Source organism: Mugil cephalus, chromosome 11 (genome assembly GCF_022458985.1).
Source record: "Mugil cephalus isolate CIBA_MC_2020 chromosome 11, CIBA_Mcephalus_1.1, whole genome shotgun sequence".
In the NCBI taxonomy this organism is placed as follows: Eukaryota; Metazoa; Chordata; class Actinopteri; order Mugiliformes; family Mugilidae; genus Mugil; species Mugil cephalus.
In genome coordinates, this window is record NC_061780.1 from 15,631,725 (window position 1) to 15,654,513 (window position 22,789).

Genomic DNA, 22,789 nt, shown 5'->3' on the forward strand with positions numbered 1-22,789 from the left:
TCTCCACCACGGGTCATTCTTTATTTAACATTTTCGTGTCATTTTGTTTTTCTTTCACTAACAATGTCATTCCCTTGGAATGTGATTATTGTGCCGTTGCTGACATGAATACTCCATTCACATGTTTCAGTAGCATTGTGTTTATGGGATCTAACGGTTACATGCAGAGGATCCTTTTAAGCCTTTCCCTGCCACTGACTACCTCAGACTGTTGCAGAGGCAAACTTTCTGCCCAATGGAGTATCAAGCAACACTTGTTTGACCTATCATGGTGCGTGTGCTTGACGAACACTCTTAACCCCAGAGTGCGCCCTTGACCTGTACCCACCTCATAACCAACCCCCGTGTTCCCCTAAGACCAGCCTGTGATTGGCTCCAACTTGGCTCCCAATTAACCCATTTATTAGGGATCACACGCACCAAGTCCTTATTTGGACATGTGGAATTTCGAGGTCCAAACACAACAATGGTGAGCCTGATCACATTCACAGTAGTGCAATGTAAAACTCCTGCACGCATGCAGCACGCCTAGTTTTAAATGCGACAGGTTTTCGCACGTTAACCGTTCATTTTCTTCTTATTTTTCCCCTCTTTTTTTTTTTTTAATTTTTTTTTTTTTAGTCTGCATCTCGTCTGTCTGCTCGTCCCAGTAGTTCAGAGACGCCCAGCGCAGCTGAACTGGTCAGTGCCATCGAAGAGCTGGTGAAGAGTAAGATGGTGAGTTCCTCAACAACATTCACACGTACTCACACACGGAAGCAAAGCAAGCAAGCAAACACGCATTTCTTTTTTTCTGGCGTTGATAACAGAGAATGGCATCATGGCCTCCTAGTCAACTGTCAGGACTGTGACTAACTATGCCAGCTGTCCTCTGTTCTAACAAATGTGCACTCTGGCAGCAGCCAAGCTCGCTGGCCTACATACAGGCATCATTTTAATGAAGACGAATAGACGAAACCTATTATTCCGTGATAGTGTTCTTTTTCTTTCGTCTACCTCTTCATTCTTCTGCCATCAACGCCCTCCGTCTCACCCGTATTTAATCTTCTGTCCTCCTCTACCTTTAGTCGCTCGAGGACCGACCCAGTTCTCTCTCAGTGGAGCAAGGCGACAGCAGCTCTCCCTCTTTCAACCCCTCTGACAACTCCCTCCTTTCCTCCTCCTCACCCATTGATGAGTTGGACGAGCGCAAATCTGGATTCTTCAAGAGACGACAGTGAGTTATGAGCCTGTGTCTTGTCAGCGTTTTCATGAACAAAAGCATGTGAAAAGTGACACTTTCTGCGTTGTGTCTGTCAGTTACATCCTCCTGGAGCTGGTGGAGACTGAAAGAGACTATGTCAGAGACCTTGGATCAGTGGTGGAGGTAAAAAAAAAAACAAAACAAAAAAAAAATAAGACAAGAATCTGTTCTTTATGAGTGTTTACAGTGTGTTTTACAAAGCCTTGGACATCTGATCCCACAGGGCTACATGAGCAGGATGAAAGAGGAAGGAGTTCCGGATGACATGAGAGGGAAGGACAAGATCGTCTTTGGAAACATCCATCAGATCTATGACTGGCACAAAGAGTACGGCAGCAGTCTCCTTCTGTTAAAATCCCTCCACGAATATAAAAAATAATAAATGATGGGCCGCACCTTGAAGGCACACACAGCGGAATGGAATAAAACGAAGTGGTGGGTTAAGCTCACGTGTTTCCCACTTTGTCTGTTCACAGTTTTTTCCTGGGAGAGCTTGAAAAGTGTTTGGAGGACCCTGAGAGGTTGGCACCTTTATTTGTCAAACAGGTAAGAGCTATAAACATTTGCAGAATTTGATCTAACCCAAGTCTAACCCGACACATTTCTTGTGAGAAAAATGAAAAGTAACGTCGTGTCTGGTTTTGTTCACAGGAGCGGAGGCTGCACATGTATATCGTGTACTGCCAGAACAAGCCCAAGTCTGAGCACATCGTGTCAGAGTATATTGACACTTACTTTGAAGTAAGGTTCTTAAATCATCTTATACTTTCTACATGCAGCATAATCACTACAACTTATTGTCGATGCGGTAAGTATTCCACGCATAAAATGTAGTTTCATTGTTTCATCAGGACCTTAAGCAGCGGTTGGGGCACAGATTGCAGCTCACTGACCTGCTCATAAAGCCTGTCCAGCGTATAATGAAGTATCAGCTACTACTGAAGGTAAATCCCTGTTCGCTTCTTTGCAGACTGTATCCCTGCAAAACTAAATGCACTCTTCAGATCGCGCGTACAGTGCTGGTCACGACGGTCATTTACATTTTATCTCCTTCGCAGGATCTTCTCAAAGTTTCTAAGAAGGCTGGAGTTGACACAGCAGATCTGGAGGTACTTAAAATGATAATATAATAATAATAATCTCTTGCAATGATCTGAGCCGCATTCATTGTCACGCTCAAGCGATCACTTTGTCTTAGCGTTTGATTTCCTCTCTTGTTCTTCGGTAGAAAGCCGTAGAAGTGATGTGTGTGGTACCGAAGCGCTGCAACGACATGATGAATGTTGGGCGCCTTCAAGGCTTCGAAGTAAGTCGTGCACTTTATAGTGTGTGCCTGTCTGTGGAGTACAAATTTGAAGTCAATTTAGTTGAACTGCCACTAGGGTGCAGTGTCGCCTCATTTTTGGCAATAGAAGGAGGGAAGCTGGTTTGTGAGACCCTGCTTTTGCTTTGTCTTCGTCTTGAACAGCTTATTAAAATTCAGACAATCACGCTCTCCTTCAGTGTTCATACGGATTGTCTTTCCTCAGGGTAAAATTGTGGCTCAGGGCAGATTGCTTCTTCAAGACACCTTCATGGTTTCAGACCAGGATGGGGGACTCCTGTCCAGGATGAAAGAGAGGAGAGTCTTTCTGTTTGAGCAGATAGTCATCTTCAGCGAGCCTCTGGACAAAAAGAAGGGCTTCTCCACTCCCGGTTACCTCTTCAAGAACAGCATAAAGGTGAGTGCAGCTCACTAGAGTCGGATCGCGTGTTCTCTGTTGTTCTCTGTCTTGCGTTTCCAAAATCAATTTGAAACCTTCATCTCTCTCTCGCCCTTTCCTGCCACATCCCTCCAGGTGAGCTGGTTGGGTCTAGAAGAAAATGCAGATGACCCCTGCAAGTTCACACTGACCTCCAGATCGTCTAGCGGCAGCCTTGAGAGGTACACCCTCCATTCGGCGAGCCCTGGAGTCAGTCAAGTCTGGATCCACCAGGTCAGCCAGATACTGGAGAACCAGCGCAATTTCCTTAATGGTAAGTGCTTGTTGCGCTATGTTTTTTATTTATTTATGGAAAAGGGTCTCCGTTAGCTGTGCCCCACATTAGAACAATACAGTTAAAAAAAGATGTATTACAAAGACACGTATAGAACAAATAACACTACCAAACTTACAATAAATTTTACAATATTCAAAGATCATCAAATTGAGGCAAAAAGGAAAAAAAAACTGTGAATTCTGTGTTTCCACTGATCTATATTCTACTGTACATTTGAGGAAATGTGTATTTGGTTTTTGAAGAGAAACCTCCTGTTCTGTTGATTCCAGTCGTGGTACTTTAATGTCACGTGATTTATCCAGTATGATTTTGCGGGTTTGTGTTTCTTTGTTGTTTCTTTCACGGTTGTTTTGTTTCCCTGAGGAAGTCTTACTCCTTGTCCTCTCTCCCGCAGCTTTGACGTCACCCATAGAGTACCAGAGGAACCACGTGGGCGGTGGCGGGCCCAGTGGTCCACCCAGCAGTAGCAGCAGCAGTACTTCAGGCCTCCCAGGGGGCAGCAGCTCCAACAGTACCTCCAACATGGGCGGAGGAGGCGGCGGCGGTTCTGGAGGATCAGGGGGCGGCTCCTCCTCCTCCTCCTCCCTGTGCGGCCCTCGCTCCCGACCTTCCCGCATCCCCCAGCCATCCTCGCGCCTCCCCCAGCCAGTTCACCACCACCACCCCCCGGGCCCTGAGGGGCCCGACAGATCAGCAGGTATGTGGTTACCCTGCCACCCCCAGTCCCCTCAGTCCCTTCCCTCTAACGTGTATTCTGACAACGCAACGAACGGAGAGCTTTTAGTGTCAGAGGTTCCCAAGATGAGGATGCTGGACAGTCCTCACGGAAGTAACAGTAATAACAGTAACAGGCCAGTGACAGCGGGTGGTGTGGACGGCAGCAACAAACAGGCTTTCGGGGGCAACGAAGAGAAGCATCAGACAGCTGGTATTCCACAGATGCCAGTGGCTCCTCTGAATTTTCCTCTCAAAAGCCCTCGAGTCGGGACAGTTTCTCCACTGATCTCGCCTCAGAGCCCCGGAGGAAAGGAAACATTCGTGCCCTCTAGCCCAGCTCACAAAGGCAACGCTTTCTGGGCCATGGTCCCCGCTGTCCCTCCATCTCCCGCCAGCAGGCCGGGTTCCTTCTCCTACCCCGGCGACAATGGGGGCGGAGGCGACTCCTTGGGCAGGGGAAGTCACGGAGTGCCATCCCATCACCGCCACTCCAGCCACAGTAAGGACGTAGACCGTATGAGCACCTGCTCCTCCACCAGTGAGCAGTCCATACACTCCACCCAGAGCAACGGGGTAAGATGCCAAGTCGAGGCCCTGGCTTCAGTGAGGCCTAGATCTTCTCACTAGTCACTAACCCTCACTGACTGACTGCCGGTCAGCCACCCTGCCGCTGGCTCTAAGAATGGCTTACACATGCAACGACTACTACTGCTGCAACACTGAAGATTAACGCCTATCTGAGTGCACTAACTTCACCGACCGTGTGTATGAGAGTGAATTTTACTGGCTCTCCCAGAGTGTACTAACAGTGTGGATCTGACCCATAGAGCAACCGTTGTATCTGCTTTTTTTTTTTTTTAAGACTCTCCAAGCTTCAGTGTGTGTTTGCCTTTCAACTGTAGCTAATAGACACTAACAGTGACCGAATGTTGTTTTTTTTTGTCTTTTTTTTTGAGTGCACCATTTCACTTTTTAATTCTACTGCAACTGTTTCAAGCGATAATGGTTGATCTTTTCTCAGAAGTGTTAGTCAACCACTGATGGCACATTTCTTATTTTCTTCCTGTTAGATGGTAAGGTGTGAACCTTATCAGTCAGCAAACCTTTGGCTACAGCAGCCACTATTCTCTTCTTAAGACTGAGGCCTCAGACTTTTTGTATCTCTTCAGTTTTTCACTTCAGCTTCACTCTTTCTATGGAAACATTCTGTTCTGCATTTCACCATCTGCGATCTGAGGGTCTTAACTTCTGCTTTACAACTTTTCAGTCTTACACAGTGACATTGTCAGTCATCGCCGTCGACCTGAGTTATATCGGTGCGAGATGGAAAGGCATTTTGCAATGTTTCCATCGCTGCATGCATTTGCAAGGTCATTTCTGTTTGTCTTCTTGCCAATCAAACCAGTCATTTGATTGGTGTGAAGTAACACTTCTCTACTTCCCCTTCCAGATAAATTGGTGTATTTATGTCATTTTATGTGTCTGTTTTCTGCGTTGGCTGTTTTGCCCCGTGGTTGTCTGCTGTGTTTAAACGCTTTAAGTGTGTTTACGTCCTTTACTATTTTCGTCTTCTCTGACAGAGTGAAAGCAGTAGCAGCAGCAGCGTGTCCACCATGTTGGTGACCCAGGACTATGTGGCAGTGAAGGAGGATGAGATCAGTGTGCTGCAGGGTGAGGTGGTCCAAATGCTAGCCAGCAATCAACAGAACATGTTCCTGGTGTACCGCGCCGCCAACGAGCAATGCCCCGCCGCCGAGGGCTGGATCCCTGGCTATGTATTAGGGCACACCTCATCCTCCGTCACACCTGAGATCCCCGAAGGAACCATCAAGTAAGCATGAGCGCAATTCCTGTGAACAGCAGAGTCATTTGACGTCATCATGATTGTGTTAAAAAATGAAATAACAATGAAGCCTCTCCTTTTTGGTCTGGTCTGGTTTGGTCTAGAAAATCATTGTCATGGCACACAGCGCTACGTATCCGCCGGAAGTCTGAGAAAAGAGACAAGGAGGGCAGGAAAATTGAGAACGGCTATCGCAAGTCTCAGGATAGCCTGGCCAACAAAGTCTCTGTCAAGGTAGGACATGTGAAGATATCTCGGTTAAAAGCTTTTTTTTTTCTTCCCCCTCTTCGTCTTTCTTTATTTGAGCATTTTATTGGATGCAAAACCAAATTACTTTGTCCTCTGATTTTCATTTCAGCTTCTGAATCCCAACTTCATCTATGATGGTAAGTACACATTTTAACTGTACACAGCACAAAAATGAATGTATGTAGTAGCATCTAGATGTGAAAAGGGAAGCCACTGCAAATGGTCTGCAATTTTTGTAGTGGCCAGCAGGGGGAAACTCGACTGGTGCCAGCAGGTGTTACGAAATTATGAAAAACTAATCATTTCCCTGTGGGTGTATGGCCTTGATCGACAGTTCCAAGTGTTCTTCACTTCAGCTTTGGGTTTATTTTATAGATTAAGGTCCCATTTACTGTATAATATAGCAGTATGCGGCCGATCACTGCAGTGTGGGAATGCTTGATCCTCAGTCAAACCCACTTCCACCCTTTTGTCCAAAAAAGGTGCCATATGATGCGGACTGATGTTTTCAAACTCAAGGTGTCAAAACCTTAGTCAACATGTGTGTGGGTGTTTCGACCAAAGAGTGTGAAAAAAAGGTGTGAATGTGACTCATAAATCTTCTGTGGCCATATCCGCATTAGCACTATTTCTATCTATTTATATATATATATATATATATATATATATATGGGTTTGGCTCTTACTTTAAAACTAGTGTTAAAGATACGCAGTGTTTTACCATGAGTTTGAACCCGTACCGTTTTCTCTGCAGCTCCTCCGGAGTTCCTCATATCCGTCAGCGACGCAGCATGCGAGAGTGGCGAGAATGTCACTCTGAGGTGTAAAGTGTGTGGGCGTCCTCGGGCCACCGTCTCTTGGCGCGGACCAGACAACAGCGCTCTGAGCAGCGACGGACGCTACACGGCCACATACAGGTGCTGCATTGCCTGCATTGCTTCTCAAAGTAATAAATCAATTTGCACTGATTTGTGCTTTGTTTATTGTGGCCGCGCCTGTTTTACACGTTTTAAGACACGGCTAGGATATAGCCATAGGTCTCAGAAATCATCTGCAAGCGCCACTGTACACCTGCCGTCACGTGCACCATTGACTCATAATTTCATTCTCTGTTTGTGCAGCGAGACGGGAGAGGCGTCCCTTCGTATCCTCGGAGTGTCTGTAGAGGACAGCGGCGTGTACACCTGCGTCGCCACAAACGCCGCGGGCACCATCTCCTCCTCTGGCAGCCTTAGAGTCTCAGGTGAGAGTGCTTGCACCACTGTGGATGCAACATGTCTTCTTCTTCTTTTTTTTTTTCTATTCTTTTCCTTTTGTGTGTGTTCATGAGTTGTGTTGTTTATTGTTTTAATGATTTGTGTGAATAAATTAGCCAACTAATTATTCGCAGGAGCATCAGATGATGGCACTGAAGTCCTCTGGAAGAACAGCTTTGAGTCCCACTACACTGAGATCACTGAGCTAGGAAGGTAATGCACACATAAATCCTCTTAATATGTCAAGTCTGTCTCGTTGGCCACATCAAAGCTATTATAGTCTCAGTATTAGTTATAGCATTACCAAGAACTTCCACTGAATAACGTGGAAGTGGCTGAAGTCACGGTCAAATAAGGTATTGAGAAGAAACTTAAATGTCTGACACCTCTTATCAGATGACACTGTGGGTGTTCAGGTACTTTGCTAACCCTCATTCCCACAGGGGTCGCTTCTCTGTGACTAAGCGGTGTGACCAGAGGGGGAGCAAGTGCACGGTTGCGGCGAAGCACGTCAACAAGAAGCTGCTGCGTCGAGAGCAGGTGGTGCAGGAGATCAGGCTCCTCCAGGCTCTGGATCATCCCAACGTGGTCAAGCTGCTGGACACGTACGAGACAGCCCATAGCTACGTACTTGTACTAGACATGTAAGGACACCGTGGCGACTCCGCGTAAACTGATTATTCCTGTCACTTTTTTTTAGCTACTGGTGACTCCAGTTGTGCGTCTGTGTTCTCAGGGCTGACCAGGGACGCTTCCTGGACTATATAGTGAGCTGGGGCAACCTGACGGAGGAGAAGGTGGCTCTATACCTCAGAGACATTCTTGAAGCTCTCCACTACCTGCACAGCTGGAGGATAGCACACCTTGATCTCAAAGTAAATGCACAGTTAATAATTTGATATTGGGTTAATCATTATTTTCTAAGCAGAAATAGCAGAAGTTAATCACTTCCAGGGTGTTCATTGGTAAAAGATTGAGATAATCCATCAACTTTCATGAGTAAAACATGTATCATCATGTGCCATAATTTGAGGGTGGAATGTAAGCTGGATCTCATTTTGTCCCTGTGGTTTTACTGATGCTGAAGATCAGTCTCAAATTTCCCTTCCCTGCTCCCGCAGCCCGAGAACATCGTGGTGGAGCACGCGTCCTCCCAGCCTCTAATCAAGCTGACAGACTTCGGTGAAGCGGTTCAACTGAACCCCCCGTCCTCCTACGTCCATCCTCTCCTGGGGAGCCCGGAGTTCTCTGCCCCCGAGCTGGTCCTGGGTCAGCCTGCCTCGCTGATGTCTGACCTCTGGAGCTTAGGTCTGTAGGGAAATCCCACGTACAGCGCGCACACTTCGGTAGACACGGGAATTTCCACGTCACGAAACTACCCGCCGCTTAGCACTGGGTGTTGTCCCATACTCGTACTGAAACAAAATTACTGAAACGAATACTTACTGAAAGGAATTATTAATACCAGCTACCCTTCGTGGAAAAGTCAAAGTGTGATTTCACAATTCGCAAGTTCATGCCATGTCCATGCAAGTATGGAAAGCATGGAAAATTATGGAAAGCATGGAAAATTATGGAAAGCATGGAAAATTATGGAAAGCATGGAATTTGATTGATTTATTTATTTTAAAGTATGGAAAATGAAAGAATTGTATGGGGAAAAAAAAAACAAAAAAAATAGTAGCTGTTCAGCTGTTCATGTGCAACTTGAAATAAAACAAGTGCACTGAATTGATTTGGTGACATAACCATATATATTCAGAACAATGAAAACAAACTATTAGTTCCATAATTTATTTACATGATACACAGCTATTTACTCAAATTCAATACATTTTATTCCTTTATTCATTTATTTTATTTTATTTTTCCGCAGAGTTGAAAAAAGTATATGAACCCTGGATTTTATAACAGATTTTTTTTTTTAAAAAGGGGATAAAAAATGTGGTAATACAAATGTATATCAATATAAAAGGGATAAGACACTTGCAGATGGAAAAATTTATATACTTGGTGTCTTGTTGTCAATTATTACATTCGCATTTAATTTATCAGCGTGTTTATGCTTCACAGGAGTGGTGACCTACGTAGTACTGAGCGGCGCCTCTCCCTTCCTGGACGAGAGCTTGGAGGAGACATGTTTGAACATCTGCCGCCTGGACTTCAGCTTCCCCGAGGACTACTTCCAGGGCGTGAGCCCAGCTGCCAGGGACTTCATCCGCCTGCTGCTCCAGGGCGATCCGGATCGACGGCCCTCCGCGGCCTCCTGCCTGCAGGAGCCCTGGCTGCAGCCTCGGGGCGCGTTCAGCCGAGACACCGGATACGTCACCTTAAATCACATGCAGCCACCAGCGCCTTCGCCTTCAGACGGCCATTACAGCTCACATCTGGACACCTCCAGGCTCATCTCCTTCATCGAGAGGCGGAAGCACCAGAACGACGTTCGGCCCGTGGGCGCCATTAAGGCCTTTCTCCACAGCCGCCTGCTCAACCACACCTGACGAAAAAAAGCAGACTCGACCGGGACGAGGTCCTGGTTCAGTTGAGAGGACCACCAGCGACATGTCCACTATGATCCCCTTTTCCCTCATTAAGCCACAAAAGTCCTGCTGCTGCTGACTGACTGACCTCTGCTGATTTAAAAACCCTTTGACTCTCCCCTCCCTAACCTTGGCATATTGTCACTATGCCTGCACAACGAACGAACACATTGGAATCTATTCGTGATTTCAGACCTTGACTCAGCAGGGAGAAAAGCGAGCTTTCTCAACAAGCCAGCGTGAGCAAGTCTTGCGTTTTTTGGACAGTGTTAAAAACAAAAGAAATTAGAATACTGTATAATAAGAGTAATCCAGGCTGCTTTCGGTTGAACACAAGAAAATGTTTTTTGTTTTGTTTTTGTTTGTTTTTTTTTGTTGTTGTTTTGTTTTTGTTTTTTTTCTAACAAGAGATTACTTTTTGTAAATGAATCCGTGTACAGCGAGGAAACAGAGAACTGTCTTTATTCGTACCTTTTGGAGAAGGGTAGTCAGTGAGCAGAAAGATGACGTGTAGATAAAGCGGCGCCCATCAGCAGGGTCCGCTCACCCTGGAACAAGAAGAGACTACCAAAACCACGCTTTCCTGAAACTCATAACAAGTAACATTCAGTGCAATAGTTTGCTTATCTCTACTCGCCCGCTTCAGTTTGAAAATTTCAGTTTCATTGGAGCAGAAAAAATTAAAAAAAAAACAACAAAAAAAAAAAAGGGAACAGGCAGAAAAAAAAAGGCCCAAACGCTCCCCTCAGATTTCTCGCCCTGCTTCCGCCTTACGTGTAAATAGTATGTTCTTGCTTCTCATTTTTGAAGAATTTATCACGGACAAAAATGGTTTCATCTGTCGAGCATTAGTGAGCCCATGCAGTAAGTCAGAAAGGGTTGACTTTCACTCTGAACAACACCCTACTCGAAATGCACTCGTATTTTGCATCAGTTCTCATGTGCAATGTTGCAGCTTTAACATTTATGCAACTATTTATGAAGACTTGTGTTGTAGCCGTATTCTTAAAAAGGCATGTACGTACCTGGTACTGCAATAGATGTCTGTATTGTGTTAACTCTTATGTATTAAGTTCAGTATTACTATCCACAAAGCCCTGGAACAAAGGCGAGTTTTCGGGAAATAATGTATAAAAATGTGTATCTATAAAAATCTAGGCACTTACGCTTTCATTTTGTCCTGTTTTTATTTTTCTGTAACAAAACCAAAGTTGGCTTTCTTTCCCTGCTAATATGTGTTTTTTTTTTTATCATTATTATTTTTTTGTTTTCATGTTAAGTTATAAGAGACCACGCTGAATCCAGTTCACAAAGGTTCAAGCGTGGCTTTATTTATTCTTATCGTAACAACAAAGTGTTCTGTGGTTTTATTGCTGAAAACTTTTTTCTTTTCGTGCACAAAGTGGTTTGCCGTGTGACTTTGTTCAGCTTTTGTAGGTTGATAACCGGTGTTTGTTGCGAGATTTGTTTCCAAAATCAACAGACAGAAGTGGTTGTAGTCATCTTCAAGCAATAGATTTTCGGGGGGGGGGGGTAAATCCTCATCGTGGCCATTTCACCGTTTTTAGGAGACAATATATTTATCGGCATTAACCTCTGCCAGTTATTTTAAAATAAGTTGATGTCCTTAGGTTTTTTTGTTTTGTTTTGTTTTTTTTGTTTTCTTTTTCAGTGCCAGCTGAATGAGTCGGCCTAGAGAGATGGGTGAAACTAAATATTGTTTCTAATTTCATTTGAAGGCTATAGGAGTTACCGTCAGATGATCTGTTTAAAGAATAACCTGTCGAGTTATGTGTGTACAGTCTTTCATTTTGTGTCTTTGATTTTATTTTTTGTTTTTAATTTATTTATTGGTGTGGATGTTGGTTTCCCAAAATGTCAAATTCTCTTGAAGGCTCATTAGTGGAAGGTTATGGTCTTTTGCGGGGAAACCGTGAATATTCACGATGTAAAGATGTACAGAGAGGGTCGGGGCAGTTTAGCCCACGCCCAGGATGTAAACCTCATAACTGTCATATTTTAAATACACCTACAACAAGACTGCAGCATTGTCATCTTGAATGTCTTACTAGGACTTATTTTTACTTTTGCATGTATATTTCTTTGTACAGAAGATTGTGTTTACATGTTACTACGTGTTGTAAATATTTTATTTCGTCCTCTGTTATTTTGCCATTAAACGTACAAGGAACAACTCAGTGTTTGGTGTGCGCCTACAGGACCCTCGCATACACCTACGTGTGAGAATGAAACCGTCATAGATCACGTATTATTTCCCATAACCTTCGAGTGTTGGAAGATAATTCTGTATTCCTGGCATGAGCAAAGCTGGGGAAAACCCTTAGTGGGAATAGGTCATATCAGCTGAATGAAACAAGCAACAGCGAAGACTCAGATAAAGCCTGGTTTTACAATGGATTTGGTTTTAATTTCAACCTTACAGGCCGTGGGAAAAACAACACAAAATGTTCACATGTGGTTCCTGTAATCTTGCTTAAAGGTAACCTTGCTGCAGTTGAAAGTTGAAACATCTCGTGTGTGTGTGCGTGGTGCGTGGCCGAGAGGATCTTTTTTCTTTTTTATTGGTGAGGAACCGAGATAAGAAGGTAAAACGGGAAGGTGATGTGTAACTGTTATACTAGGTGAATGCTTTATGTCTGATGAAGATCTACGTGTGAGATATCCTATCTTGAAGAACCAGAGAGGGGGCGTGACAGATCTTATCTGCCGACTGCAGGCGCTGCTGCATGAATCAGTGTGTGCAATGACTGTCGTGACATTGCAAAGAACACGCCATTTCCCCACCTCTTTAATTCACTTATCATTTATCGAAAGGAGATGTTACCATAAAGCCCAATCAGTTGTGCAGTCTGTTACATTCAGCCGGGCGTGGGCAAAAAAAAGAAAGAAGCTGTGGTGTTTACATGGTCGGAAGTGACGGTTCACCTGGAACACCTGTGTCTCCTTCTATATATATATATATATATATATATGTATATATATGTGTGTACATGTGTGACTGTATTGTTTTGACAGTGTGTGAAAAGAATCTTATCTGGCGTGAGATCAATTTAGATTTCCTCAGCAACAGCAGCAGCGGCAATTTTGCATGAAACCACAGGGGACAAATCGTATCTGTGCAATCAGATAGATGATCTTGTGATAAAAATCTCATGCAAGGGCGGTGAGGTGTGAAGGTGCTGCAAAGTGTTTCTTCTTTCGAACCCCTATTTTTACCTTGTGTTTTTTCTGGCCTTACAAATGGGACCCATGAATAAATTCTGGCAGTATGGGTAATGACACTTAACTTCAAGTCACTGCAGTAATAAATGGAAGCCCTCTCGAAAGAAGTTGTTACACTTAATGGCAACATTACATTGTGTAAAAAAATATATACATCTATCATATGTAGATGTGCTATGGAAAAAAAAAAAGCGTCCAAACATTTCCTCATCTGCGACAAGTCAGGCGCTGTTGCTTCTGGGCAACTCTATCTCCCTCACCCACTGAAATCCCTGTCTGACTGGGTGGCTAAAAGGTGAGAAAATTCTCAATCACTGTGAAATCTAGTTATCTGCTGTAAGCCTGTCTTCATTAGTGAAAGCGCGAGTTTTTCGGTACTCTTTGACAAAATACCTAGAAAGTTCGTCTCGGTGCGGAGAAAAGGACATAAATGCTTCCCACACGCAGTTCGGTCTGGTGAAGAGAGCGCCGTCGGCTATGGAGGCAAATTGCAGCAGCGGAACACTAGATGGCGGTAGAGAGCTTCATTGTATTTGAGAAGTGGTCGACGGCTGGAAGGGAAAGTCATCAAGTCTCTCAATAAAGCTGCACCAGCAAGGCTTTTTAAGGATTGTGCGGAATCTCTCGGGACCGGGACCACTGCCATGTATGGTACCAAGGTACTGAGAAAAAAAGCCGACCCGAAGTTGTGTCAAATATATCGTCATTACCACAGTGCAGCCATTTGAATGTTCTTTCACCCAGCATCGTTTCCCTTTTGTTTCCTGTTTGTTTTTTTTTTTTTTTTTTTTTGTTTTTTTATGAAGTTCGTCCTTGCTGTTTCTTGTCTTGCTTTACTTTCTGTATTTTCCACCACTTAGTTGGCTTCTCCTTGTGTGCTCTGCCCTCATTGGTCTCACCTGTCTCTCGTCATACCATCACCCCGCATGTGTGAGTGTGTGTGTATGTGTATATATATATAACCCTGCCTCTCACTTTGTCTCATGCACCTGTGTGTCCTGCTGTTGAGCAACTCATGTTCATGTCTTGGCTTTTGATCTTCACCAGTTTCTTTTGGATTTGTGTGGATTTCATCTGCTGTCCCTGTAGCACTTTTTATTCATTTATTCATTCTGGGGCCTGGCCTCTCCTGCCTCTTCCCTTATATATGACCCTGTATTTGGGTCCTCTCTCCCTTGCTACTATGCGTGACAATCGTGAACGTACTGACTTAACGGACTGAAAGTTGAGGGCAAGTCCCTCCACTGTTTTCACAGTGAAGAGTTTCGTGAGGCTTGGCGAAAACATGTGCCAGTTAATACAAAGTCACTAAACGATTTCTTTGTTGACTAGCATCTAACACATGTCTTTGCACAGCTGTCCATTTTATATGTATACGCAGGCCTCTGAGGCTCTGCTTGGATGTTGTATTGTTGGAAAGGCAGTCTCAGTCCTGCTTTGTATGTATTCTTTTTAGCTATCGAATCTTTTTATTGTTGAAGATTTGAATGTTACATCAGGGCAGTTTCAGATTCAGCTGTGTAGCACTTTCACATGTCCCTAAAAAAGGGGGCGGCTTGCTTTGGCTCAGTAGCTAGAGCGGGTTGTCCATGAACCAAAGTGTTAGGTGTTCGATCCCCCGAGTGTGCAATGCCGTATGTGACTATGTGAGCGAATGGGTGAATGTGTCTCTGACTGTAAAAGTACTTAGGGCTTTGTGTAGGTAGAAAAGCGCTATATAAGAGCAAGACCATTTAAAAAGCCTTTTAAATTTTAAATGATAGGATTCCTCTGGAGGATGCAGACTCATTTTCTTAATATCTCTTCTGGCATTTCTTGGTAGGTTTGCTTGATTTTATGAACCTGCTGGAAGGTCAACTCGTGGTTTGGCTAATCATTTAGACAGCCGGCCTCCCGTAAACTTCAACCGCGTTTTGATGTGACGCAGAATCCCAGGTTGAATAATTGACCGCTGCTGGCTGTACTAGTAGCAGGCAAACTATTACGTTCCCACCACCAGTGCTTTACACTTAGCTGGAGGTTCTTCTCCTTTTTTTGTTCGTTTGTTTGGTCTGTACCACCAAGTCTACTGTTCCTGCTCTTTCTTCGAGATGCCTTTCCAGGAAACAGTGCTATTATTATGTGTAACTGGTGAAGCTGTGAGGAGGTCATAGGAATGAATGCGTTCTGTCTCCTGTTGGGCCAAACGACAGCCGCATGACATCAGTCGTGGCGGCCCCCCCCCCCACCACCACCAATATATACGGTTGTGATTCATAAGAATTCACAACCTTTGCTCTGAACGATTTTTATGTCTCCATCTATAGCATACAAACGGGTGGGATGGCTCTGCACTGTTTACATTCATTCATTTATTCATTCAAGCGTGCTATCCTCAGTAAAGCAGCCACCCTGCCCTTCCTTCTCTCAGCTGAACTCTCACCACTTCCTCAGTCAAAATTAAAATAAAGCAGCTCTGCAGCTTTGTGGAGAGCCCCTGAGAGAAACTGTTTATTGCTCAATGCTATCTGCCTTTGGTTTGTAACCATGATAAGGAGATCGTCATGAATGAGGCTGCACACCAAAGTCAACAGAGCTGGGTATGACAGGAGAATCAGTGCTCCTCTCTGATATTTGAACGTGATAACGATACAGCGTGCTTGCAGAGGAGCTTCCAACAAAACAAAACAAAACAAAACTTGCCATGAACAAATGAGCAGAGAGAAAAAACATTTCAGAATAACAGTTTATTGATCGAGAGATATGCTTTTGAATAATATGCAATAAAGTAAAATAGAAAAACATTGACTTTTTTTTTTAGTTATGCATGTTATGTATATGTAATCAAGCCTATATGGAAATTTTGCTTTACTGACCACGGTAGCAGCGATAGTGTATCCTGCACGATAGCTGCGTTTGTTTTGTTGTTTTTTTGTTGTTGTTTTTTTCTCACGGGCAACTGTGACATTTTTACTTTATTTGATAGCAACAGAAAGGAAACATGAAGTGTGACAGGGGGATGTTGTGGTTTTGGAATTTCAGTGTCATAGTGATCGCAGTCATGTCAGATGAACTACTTTCTGAATCGCAAACGCAGACATGTGGTCGGGAGATCTTCTTGATGGCAGCAGCTCCCGTCTGACAAGAAATCAACATCTTTGAGTCACGGTGCATATTTTTCACACTTTGCCGGTAACAATGAGCAAGAAATTTTAGAGAAACAGATTCTACCTCAGGAGTGGGACCTTGAATATGTTGACTGAGATCATTAGTCACGCATTCCTTGTATGAGGCATATTAACTCATTTGTGTGTTTCTTCTTAGTTTGTCTAATGCCGATTGATATCAGGTCATTTTGTACACATAGTGCGACGCTCAGATGTGCTCACCAGCTGCAAAGGTTAAACAGACAGCTCGGTTACATGCTTCCCCTTTCAGGTTGTGGTTAGCTCTAGGTTGATGTATAAAGTGCAAATCTTCTGCTCAAGATGCTATGAAACTTGCAATGCCAATACATCCATCTGCAGCAAAGACCTTTTGTCGTGCAGCAGACTGATGCAAGCAAACAGTGCGTGCAAGCGCGAGAGCGGTCATAAAATAAGGGCAAATATTAAAAGGAACGGTCCGTTTCCAATTTAGACTCCGGCCTCATGTACGCACGCCTATTGTTTCTTTTGACAGCTGACGTTTAAATGAGGTTGCTGCTGACAGCTGTAGTAGCTGACACACTTTCACACTAACCTTCAGCAGCATGTGACTGAAATGGGAAAACTAATCTTTAATTCTAAACAAATTCTGACTCATCTGCTCACTCAGATACAGTCTGTTTACCTCTCAGTTCAACGAGATGTCATCAATGAATACATTTTTATATAATCTGTACAAAATACAAGTATAAAACAATATAGTAAAGAAGATGTGGTAAAAAATAATAAGGTACGTCATGGACAATAAAGCATCTCAAATACATATGTACATTCATTTCTATTCCTTCAACCTGCCACTAAATGTAATTGAAGTCTTAAAATAGCATATGATAACGGAGAATTAGCCAGAATGGCAGTATTTGTACTTTATACTTGACAGCATTTTTTTTTAACTGCTAAGAAACAGGAAAAGCACAGAACTGTTGCCAGCAAGACCACATTTTACACGACAGTGCCCTTATCGTCCAGGCTGCTCGTTTGCGAGTAGACGGATGTAAAGATCCTGTCCTGCGGTATGTACACCTTGATGATCTGGCACAACCTGCAGGGAGCTTTGTTGATCAGCCTGAGCAAGTGCCTCCTGAACTTCTCTCCGACGAACACATACAGGATGGGATTGAGGCAGCTGTGGGAGTAGGCGATGACCTCTGTGATTTGTATCGCCAGTCGGATTGCTTTGCTTCTTTCGCATGTCCCCGGTTGTATGTACTCTAGCGCCTTGAAGAACGCCGCAATGTTGTAGGGGACCCAGCAGCAGAAGAACACGGCCACCACTATGAGAACCAGTCGGATGGCCTGTTTCTTGGACGAGTGGCTGTACAGGAGCCTCCAGATGATCTGTGAGTAGCAGAAGGTCATGATGACGATCGGGAGAAACAGACCCAGCGTGTTCATTTTAAAGAGGCTGAAGACTCTCCAGAAGTGGTGATTCCCATCTGTTGTTGGATATGAGGGGTAGCAGAATGATGCATTGGACGTGTTGCCTTTGCCAGTAACGCTCTGCTCTTCGAGAAAGATCAGTTCAGGAAACGAGGCAAAAAACCCCGCCACCCATGTGATGGTGGCTGCAATAATGCCAAAGGAGCGCGTTCGCGCTCTCATGGCGTACACGGCGTGCACTATAGCCAAGTAGCGGTCGATGCTCATCAGGCTGATGAAGAAGATGCCACAGTAGAAGACAATATGATAAATGCCCAGGACCACCTTGCACATACCGTCGCCAAAAAGCCACTGGTCCCTGGCTTGGTGGGCCAGGAAGGGGAGTGAGCACACCAGGAGGAGGTCAGCGATGGCCAAGTTTAACAGGCACACGTCGGTCATGCTGCGCAGTCGCACCCCGCAACAAATGACCCAGATGACCAGAGAGTTACCCAGAAGGCCCAGGAGGAAGAAAATGGAGTAGAGGGCCGGAAGAAAACTGGCCCCATGTCTCTCATACGAACAAATCATGTCCTCGTCGGGATAGTCATAGTAGAAGTAGTTCTCTGAAGTTTCAGGGATGTATGCTTCTGTGGCAGTGCTGGAAATAAACAGAGGAGCAAATCCAAACAATTAGGAGCTTCTCAGTGTTAGCTCTTTTCTTTTTTTTTTTTTTATTGATCAACACGTTGATGATCTGAGGAGAGCAAGTCTTCACTTAATTTTCAAAGTCTGCACAGATCCCAGAGAAAGACGCCATTTAATTCTGTCTGCATTACAACTGTATGTGGGTCAGAATGACAATACAAGCTCGACGTGATTTGATTTGATTCAATATCAAGTCTTTTCCATACAGCAAGCTTTAGTGAAGTTGTGCAGCAGCTTGTTCCGCTTGCACTGCAGACAGCGAAGGAAACCAGATCTCCAAATACGTTTGTAAGTGCTTAGAAATGGTTTTAATGCCAGTCTCCGCTCAGAACATATGGTTATCATTAGCTTTAAACTGGAGCGAAGCTGAATAAGTTCAGATATGGTATAAATCTGCTGATGACTTACAGGTGCCAGTGGAAAAAAGCAGAAAGCAGTTTACTGAACACAGGCGTATAATCTCTGAGTTGCCACTCCCTTTACGAAGTTATCTTATGTTCTTAAGTATCTTTGAGTTTTAGCATAACAACACTGCACCAAAGGCGAGAGAACAAAGAGGCTCACACCATGAGACTTGCTGTTGGAGTTAGGATCGAGGTATAGGACAGCAGATTTCCAGATGGCATTTCCTTTTGCTATCAAAACACTGGAAGAAGTTGCTTACTACCCACTATCTCGATTGGTTTGTTTATGGTTCCAACAAATTAAGCAGAAAATGGATGTATATTCTATGCTACCGTCTTCATGCAAGGGAAAAAGATCTAAAGTTTGGTTTTCTGTCATTGTTTATTCATGTTTAGGTAATTATGTGGTTTGTTTATGTGATGGTTTTTAGTTTGTTGCTGCGACATTCCCTGTAAAACCCGGAAGAAAAACTGGAGCCCCCAGCTGTAAACACAGCTGGAGTTTTGTTTCCAGCTGCGTTTCCAGCTGGTTTCTTTACAGCTGTTGCACGGAATCGCACAACACACGGCGACAAACGACAACTCTCGGGTGTAGTCTTTGGTTCGTGTAAGTCGGGAGAACTTGTCAATCAACAGGAGGTTGCGGCACAACCCTGACCGAATTGGAAAACCAGCTACTAAGAAAACCCACTTAGTAAAGAGGAACAGTGGTTGCTACCAAGAAAAACACTTCTGACAATCAACAAAAATGCACACAGTGTGAATGAACGTGTGTCAGCAGTTGGTTTAATCTTACCCATGTGAGAAAGGAGAAAGAGTGGACGCTGCCATTTAAAACGAAACAGGAGAAGATGAAACCAAATCTGCACACGCCCATAGGCTACACTTTGGAATGTTTTTTGTAAGTCCCACTAGATTATAAACATGCTATTGCAACACGTAGGCTCCTTCGAGTACTGATGGTATCCGCTTAGCTGCTTGAGAGTCCGAATATGACTGATGCATTGCTTGTACTGGCTGAGCCACTGCAGTCCGCAGAATTCCCCGTGTAAGAGGGAATTTTGTGACAGATCCAGATAATCTGTGGGCCACGCTCTGGCCTTAAATGTACAATTACTTACAAGCTTCCAATTTTCATATTCACTTTTGTCATATTTTATTCTGAAGACCAGTTGCTTAATTTTGAATGCTTGTGAAAAACTATCTTTCACAGTCTTTCTAACTGAATGATCTACGTCTGCCTCATCATGCATGAAGCCCGTGCAGGTCCGGTAATATTTATAAAACTGCTCTTTGACGTACAGCCTAATTGTAGCACGTTCAGGCCTACGCTATCTGCTGCAAATCAGCTGTGCCACAGACGGGTTTCACAATAATCCACACTTCCTCAAATCAATTGGAAGAACTGACTGTATCTAAACCACTGTCTCAAATTTGTGCAACATGCAGGCATATACAAAACTGTTTATTAAGCAGAAAAATGACCCATACTTGAAACAAAAATAAAAAATAAAAAAAAATATTGTAGGCATAAATGAAGAGTTCTTAACACTCTCCTCTCCAATTTTGGTTTCGCCCACATGCAGCAGCACACCAGCCTACAGAATATTGTAATGTAGCATGTTTTTTAAAACATCATACAGGTGCAGGTTATTTTCCACGGTATGCTTGTACCTGAGGTGTTTCACGTTTGCAGAGTCAAACCACTGGGGCACGGTGACCACAGCGGAATAACCTTTAGACTGTATTGGTAGACGGTGTAGGTGGCACACCTACCGCAAACTGAATTAGTCTTTCTGTGAAATTGTGAGAATTGAAAATGTTCTCAAATAACACACTGAGCTGTACAATGTTTTTTTGTTAGTTTTTTTTTTTTTTTTTATTTGAAGAAATGAAGAACAAAAATAATTCTATCAATGCAAATCGTGCATCATTGCTCGGTTTGGAACATAAATGCGTTGCGGATGAAGTGTGGAATATTGCAATTTCTGCTCCCCAAATAAAGACAAACATAAGGTGAGCTAAATAATGATGCAAAATCAAATACAAAACTTTGAAAAAGTGTATTTTTTTTTTTTATACTCTGTCTTGATTTAAAGACCGAGTCGACCCTCATCTTTGGTGACGTACACTATGTAGCATTCTTCAGTCAGAGTCAAGTTGCAAAGCTTGAAATCTTTTCTTTGTTGTTTTTGTTTTTTTTTGTTCTATGATTAACCTTCTAACCTCAGCTGATCGTGAAATGATAGCAGAACTTGTTTTAGTCACTTTATCGCAAATGACTAAAATTAGACTCACGAAAGGACACTGAGTTCTATTCAGTTCACATTGAGAGTAAAATATTGCTTTTAATATTTATTTATTTATTTTTAATATCTTTTCACTTTATGTCTTCATCCATTTTGGCAATAATAAAGACGCAGTGGTGGTGAAATATTTCTCATGTACGCATTGTTACAGGCTGTATTTACTCAAACATTAGACAATTAAATAACTGATGTGTAGAAATAGGAAATAATGATGATGACTTCAGATACTTAAAAAAGTCAAACCAAAAAACTTTTACCTGTTATAGCTGCTTGTTACGTTGGTCATGTTCATTCTGAATGTTGAGGTGCAGGGGTGTGAGGTCAAGTCAGAGATGTTATCAGAGTCCTGTTCGGTTGCACAAGACGTCTTGCACGAGAGTTAACAGAAGAGGAGGTGTTAAAAGTTTCACATATGTTTTTATAAGGTAAAGCTCCCTTCCCCAAACCCATAAAGTATTAGAGTGGGCTTGTGGCTTGCATATGAAACATTGGGTTGTCACTTCCTGAGAATGCTTTCGAAACGTACAAGCAGAAGCCCACAGCGCCTGTGGGTACAGAACCGCAAGTCCACATGTGCATGCTCTATGAAATGCATGACTCGGACTAGATGCGAGATGTGCTTGCAGAGCTCTGCATGAAGGTTTTTTTTTGGAGGAGGGGGGAGGGGGGGTGAAAGAAGTGATACTACTGACACAGTCATCGGTGCAGTCTGACATTTTCAAAACATCACCTTGTATAGGAGGCAAATTACTTTCTCTGAGCAGGGAAAAACTGTGACTGATATCTGAAGTGCCATCTTAGATGTTACTCCTTTTTTTGATTCAATAAGAACCTGAATCGTGGACCAACCCGTGGCTAGCTAGTCAGGTGGGTTGTTGATATATGACACAGGGATGCCACTCTGCATGCTTTCTTGTAAATAATGATGACTGTCAAGAATGACAGTAAGAACACGGTTTCTTCTCCTCAAGGGTTCACAGAGCCACTTTGCGAATACCGTCCATCACACCAGAGATGGAATCAAGTCACCCATGTGCAAGTCTCGAGCAAGTCTTAACCTTCAAGTCCCAAGTCAAGTCACAGGTTATGTGACGTTAAGTCCTGTACTAGATCAAGTCAAGCCCCATTCACATTATTGCAATCTTACCAGCAGAGTCCAGACTTAACCTCCTGAGACCCAAGATTTAGTTTGGTATGCATTTTTAATTTGGGATTAGTAGGACCTAAGAAGTATAAAAACTAAGCATCGTCTTTCAACAGGAAGTAGTGTTTATTTTAATACCTGAACATGGCAGACCCAGAATCACAAACAATGAAGTCCCGATGTCCTCAAACGAGTACTTGCTAATTAGTGAGGTTGTTGCTATTGATGAAATTTGTTAAATTTGCGGGTCATATCAAACTAAAAAAGTTAATAAGCATAAATAAATACGTTTTAACTGTAGAATTTGATGTGATTTTATTCCTCGTTCACTTGCGTCCTGTGATCATTTGTAGAATGAATCCGATGAAATACCCGTTATCATGTTTTTACTGACTAGTGTATTGACCCTTTGCTACCAAAAGATGGCAAACCAAAACGTCCACTAACGAGGACAGTGGGTTTAAATGAAGAAGAGTAAGCTGTAATAAAACCTAAAACTTAATGTCCCCATATGAGGACGCAGGGTCTGCTTAAAAAGTGTGACATTTT

General features: G+C 43.3%; 2 protein-coding genes across 9 annotated transcripts in view; one reads left to right on the top strand and one right to left on the bottom strand.

Moving 5' to 3' along the window:
• Positions 1-12,082, top strand: part of triob (trio Rho guanine nucleotide exchange factor b) — a 102,057-nt gene extending 89,975 nt beyond the window's left edge. For 6 of the 7 annotated variants that reach the window (XM_047598041.1, XM_047598042.1, XM_047598045.1 and 3 more), the window contains 22 exons: positions 622-717; positions 1,068-1,216; positions 1,300-1,366; positions 1,467-1,570; positions 1,720-1,789; positions 1,895-1,984; positions 2,095-2,187; positions 2,302-2,352; positions 2,472-2,549; positions 2,773-2,964; positions 3,082-3,259; positions 3,678-4,573; positions 5,581-5,831; positions 5,948-6,077; positions 6,202-6,229; positions 6,847-7,009; positions 7,214-7,335; positions 7,483-7,561; positions 7,792-7,992; positions 8,085-8,223; positions 8,470-8,656; positions 9,422-12,082. In XM_047598041.1, the coding sequence (XP_047453997.1) occupies positions 622-717; positions 1,068-1,216; positions 1,300-1,366; positions 1,467-1,570; positions 1,720-1,789; positions 1,895-1,984; positions 2,095-2,187; positions 2,302-2,352; positions 2,472-2,549; positions 2,773-2,964; positions 3,082-3,259; positions 3,678-4,573; positions 5,581-5,831; positions 5,948-6,077; positions 6,202-6,229; positions 6,847-7,009; positions 7,214-7,335; positions 7,483-7,561; positions 7,792-7,992; positions 8,085-8,223; positions 8,470-8,656; positions 9,422-9,849 (3,792 nt within the window). In that variant the 3' untranslated portion in view covers positions 9,850-12,082. Of the gene's footprint in view, positions 1-621; positions 718-1,067; positions 1,217-1,299; positions 1,367-1,466; positions 1,571-1,719; positions 1,790-1,894; positions 1,985-2,094; positions 2,188-2,301; positions 2,353-2,471; positions 2,550-2,772; positions 2,965-3,081; positions 3,260-3,677; positions 4,574-5,580; positions 5,832-5,947; positions 6,078-6,201; positions 6,230-6,846; positions 7,010-7,213; positions 7,336-7,482; positions 7,562-7,791; positions 7,993-8,084; positions 8,224-8,469; positions 8,657-9,421 lie in introns of those variants that run through there. The other variant, XM_047598048.1, reaches the window with a different exon arrangement.
• Positions 12,083-15,842: 3,760 nt separating this feature from the next.
• Positions 15,843-21,617, bottom strand: cabz01093075.1. Of its 2 annotated transcripts, none has more exons than XM_047599352.1 (2): positions 21,354-21,617; positions 15,843-18,336 (listed from the first exon to the last, which is right to left on the bottom strand). In XM_047599352.1, the coding sequence occupies exons 1-2, from the start codon at positions 21,386-21,388 to the stop codon at positions 17,259-17,261; spliced, it is 1,113 nt and encodes a 370-aa protein (XP_047455308.1). In that variant the 5' UTR covers positions 21,389-21,617; the 3' UTR covers positions 15,843-17,258. The 2 variants fall into 2 exon arrangements, with proteins under 2 accessions (XP_047455308.1, XP_047455309.1); XM_047599353.1 differs by lacking the exon at positions 21,354-21,617 and adding an exon at positions 19,584-20,375.
• Positions 21,618-22,789: the final 1,172 nt, after the last annotated feature.

Excerpts from the sequence above, each read along its gene's own strand:
- cabz01093075.1 (XM_047599352.1), bottom strand. The coding sequence starts at position 21,388 with ATGAACATGACCAACGTAACAAGCAGCTATAACAG. Across the intron at positions 18,337-21,353 it reads GTAACAAGCAGCTATAACAG|CACTGCCACAGAAGCATACA; the intron begins GTAAAAGTTTTT and ends GTTTATTTCCAG.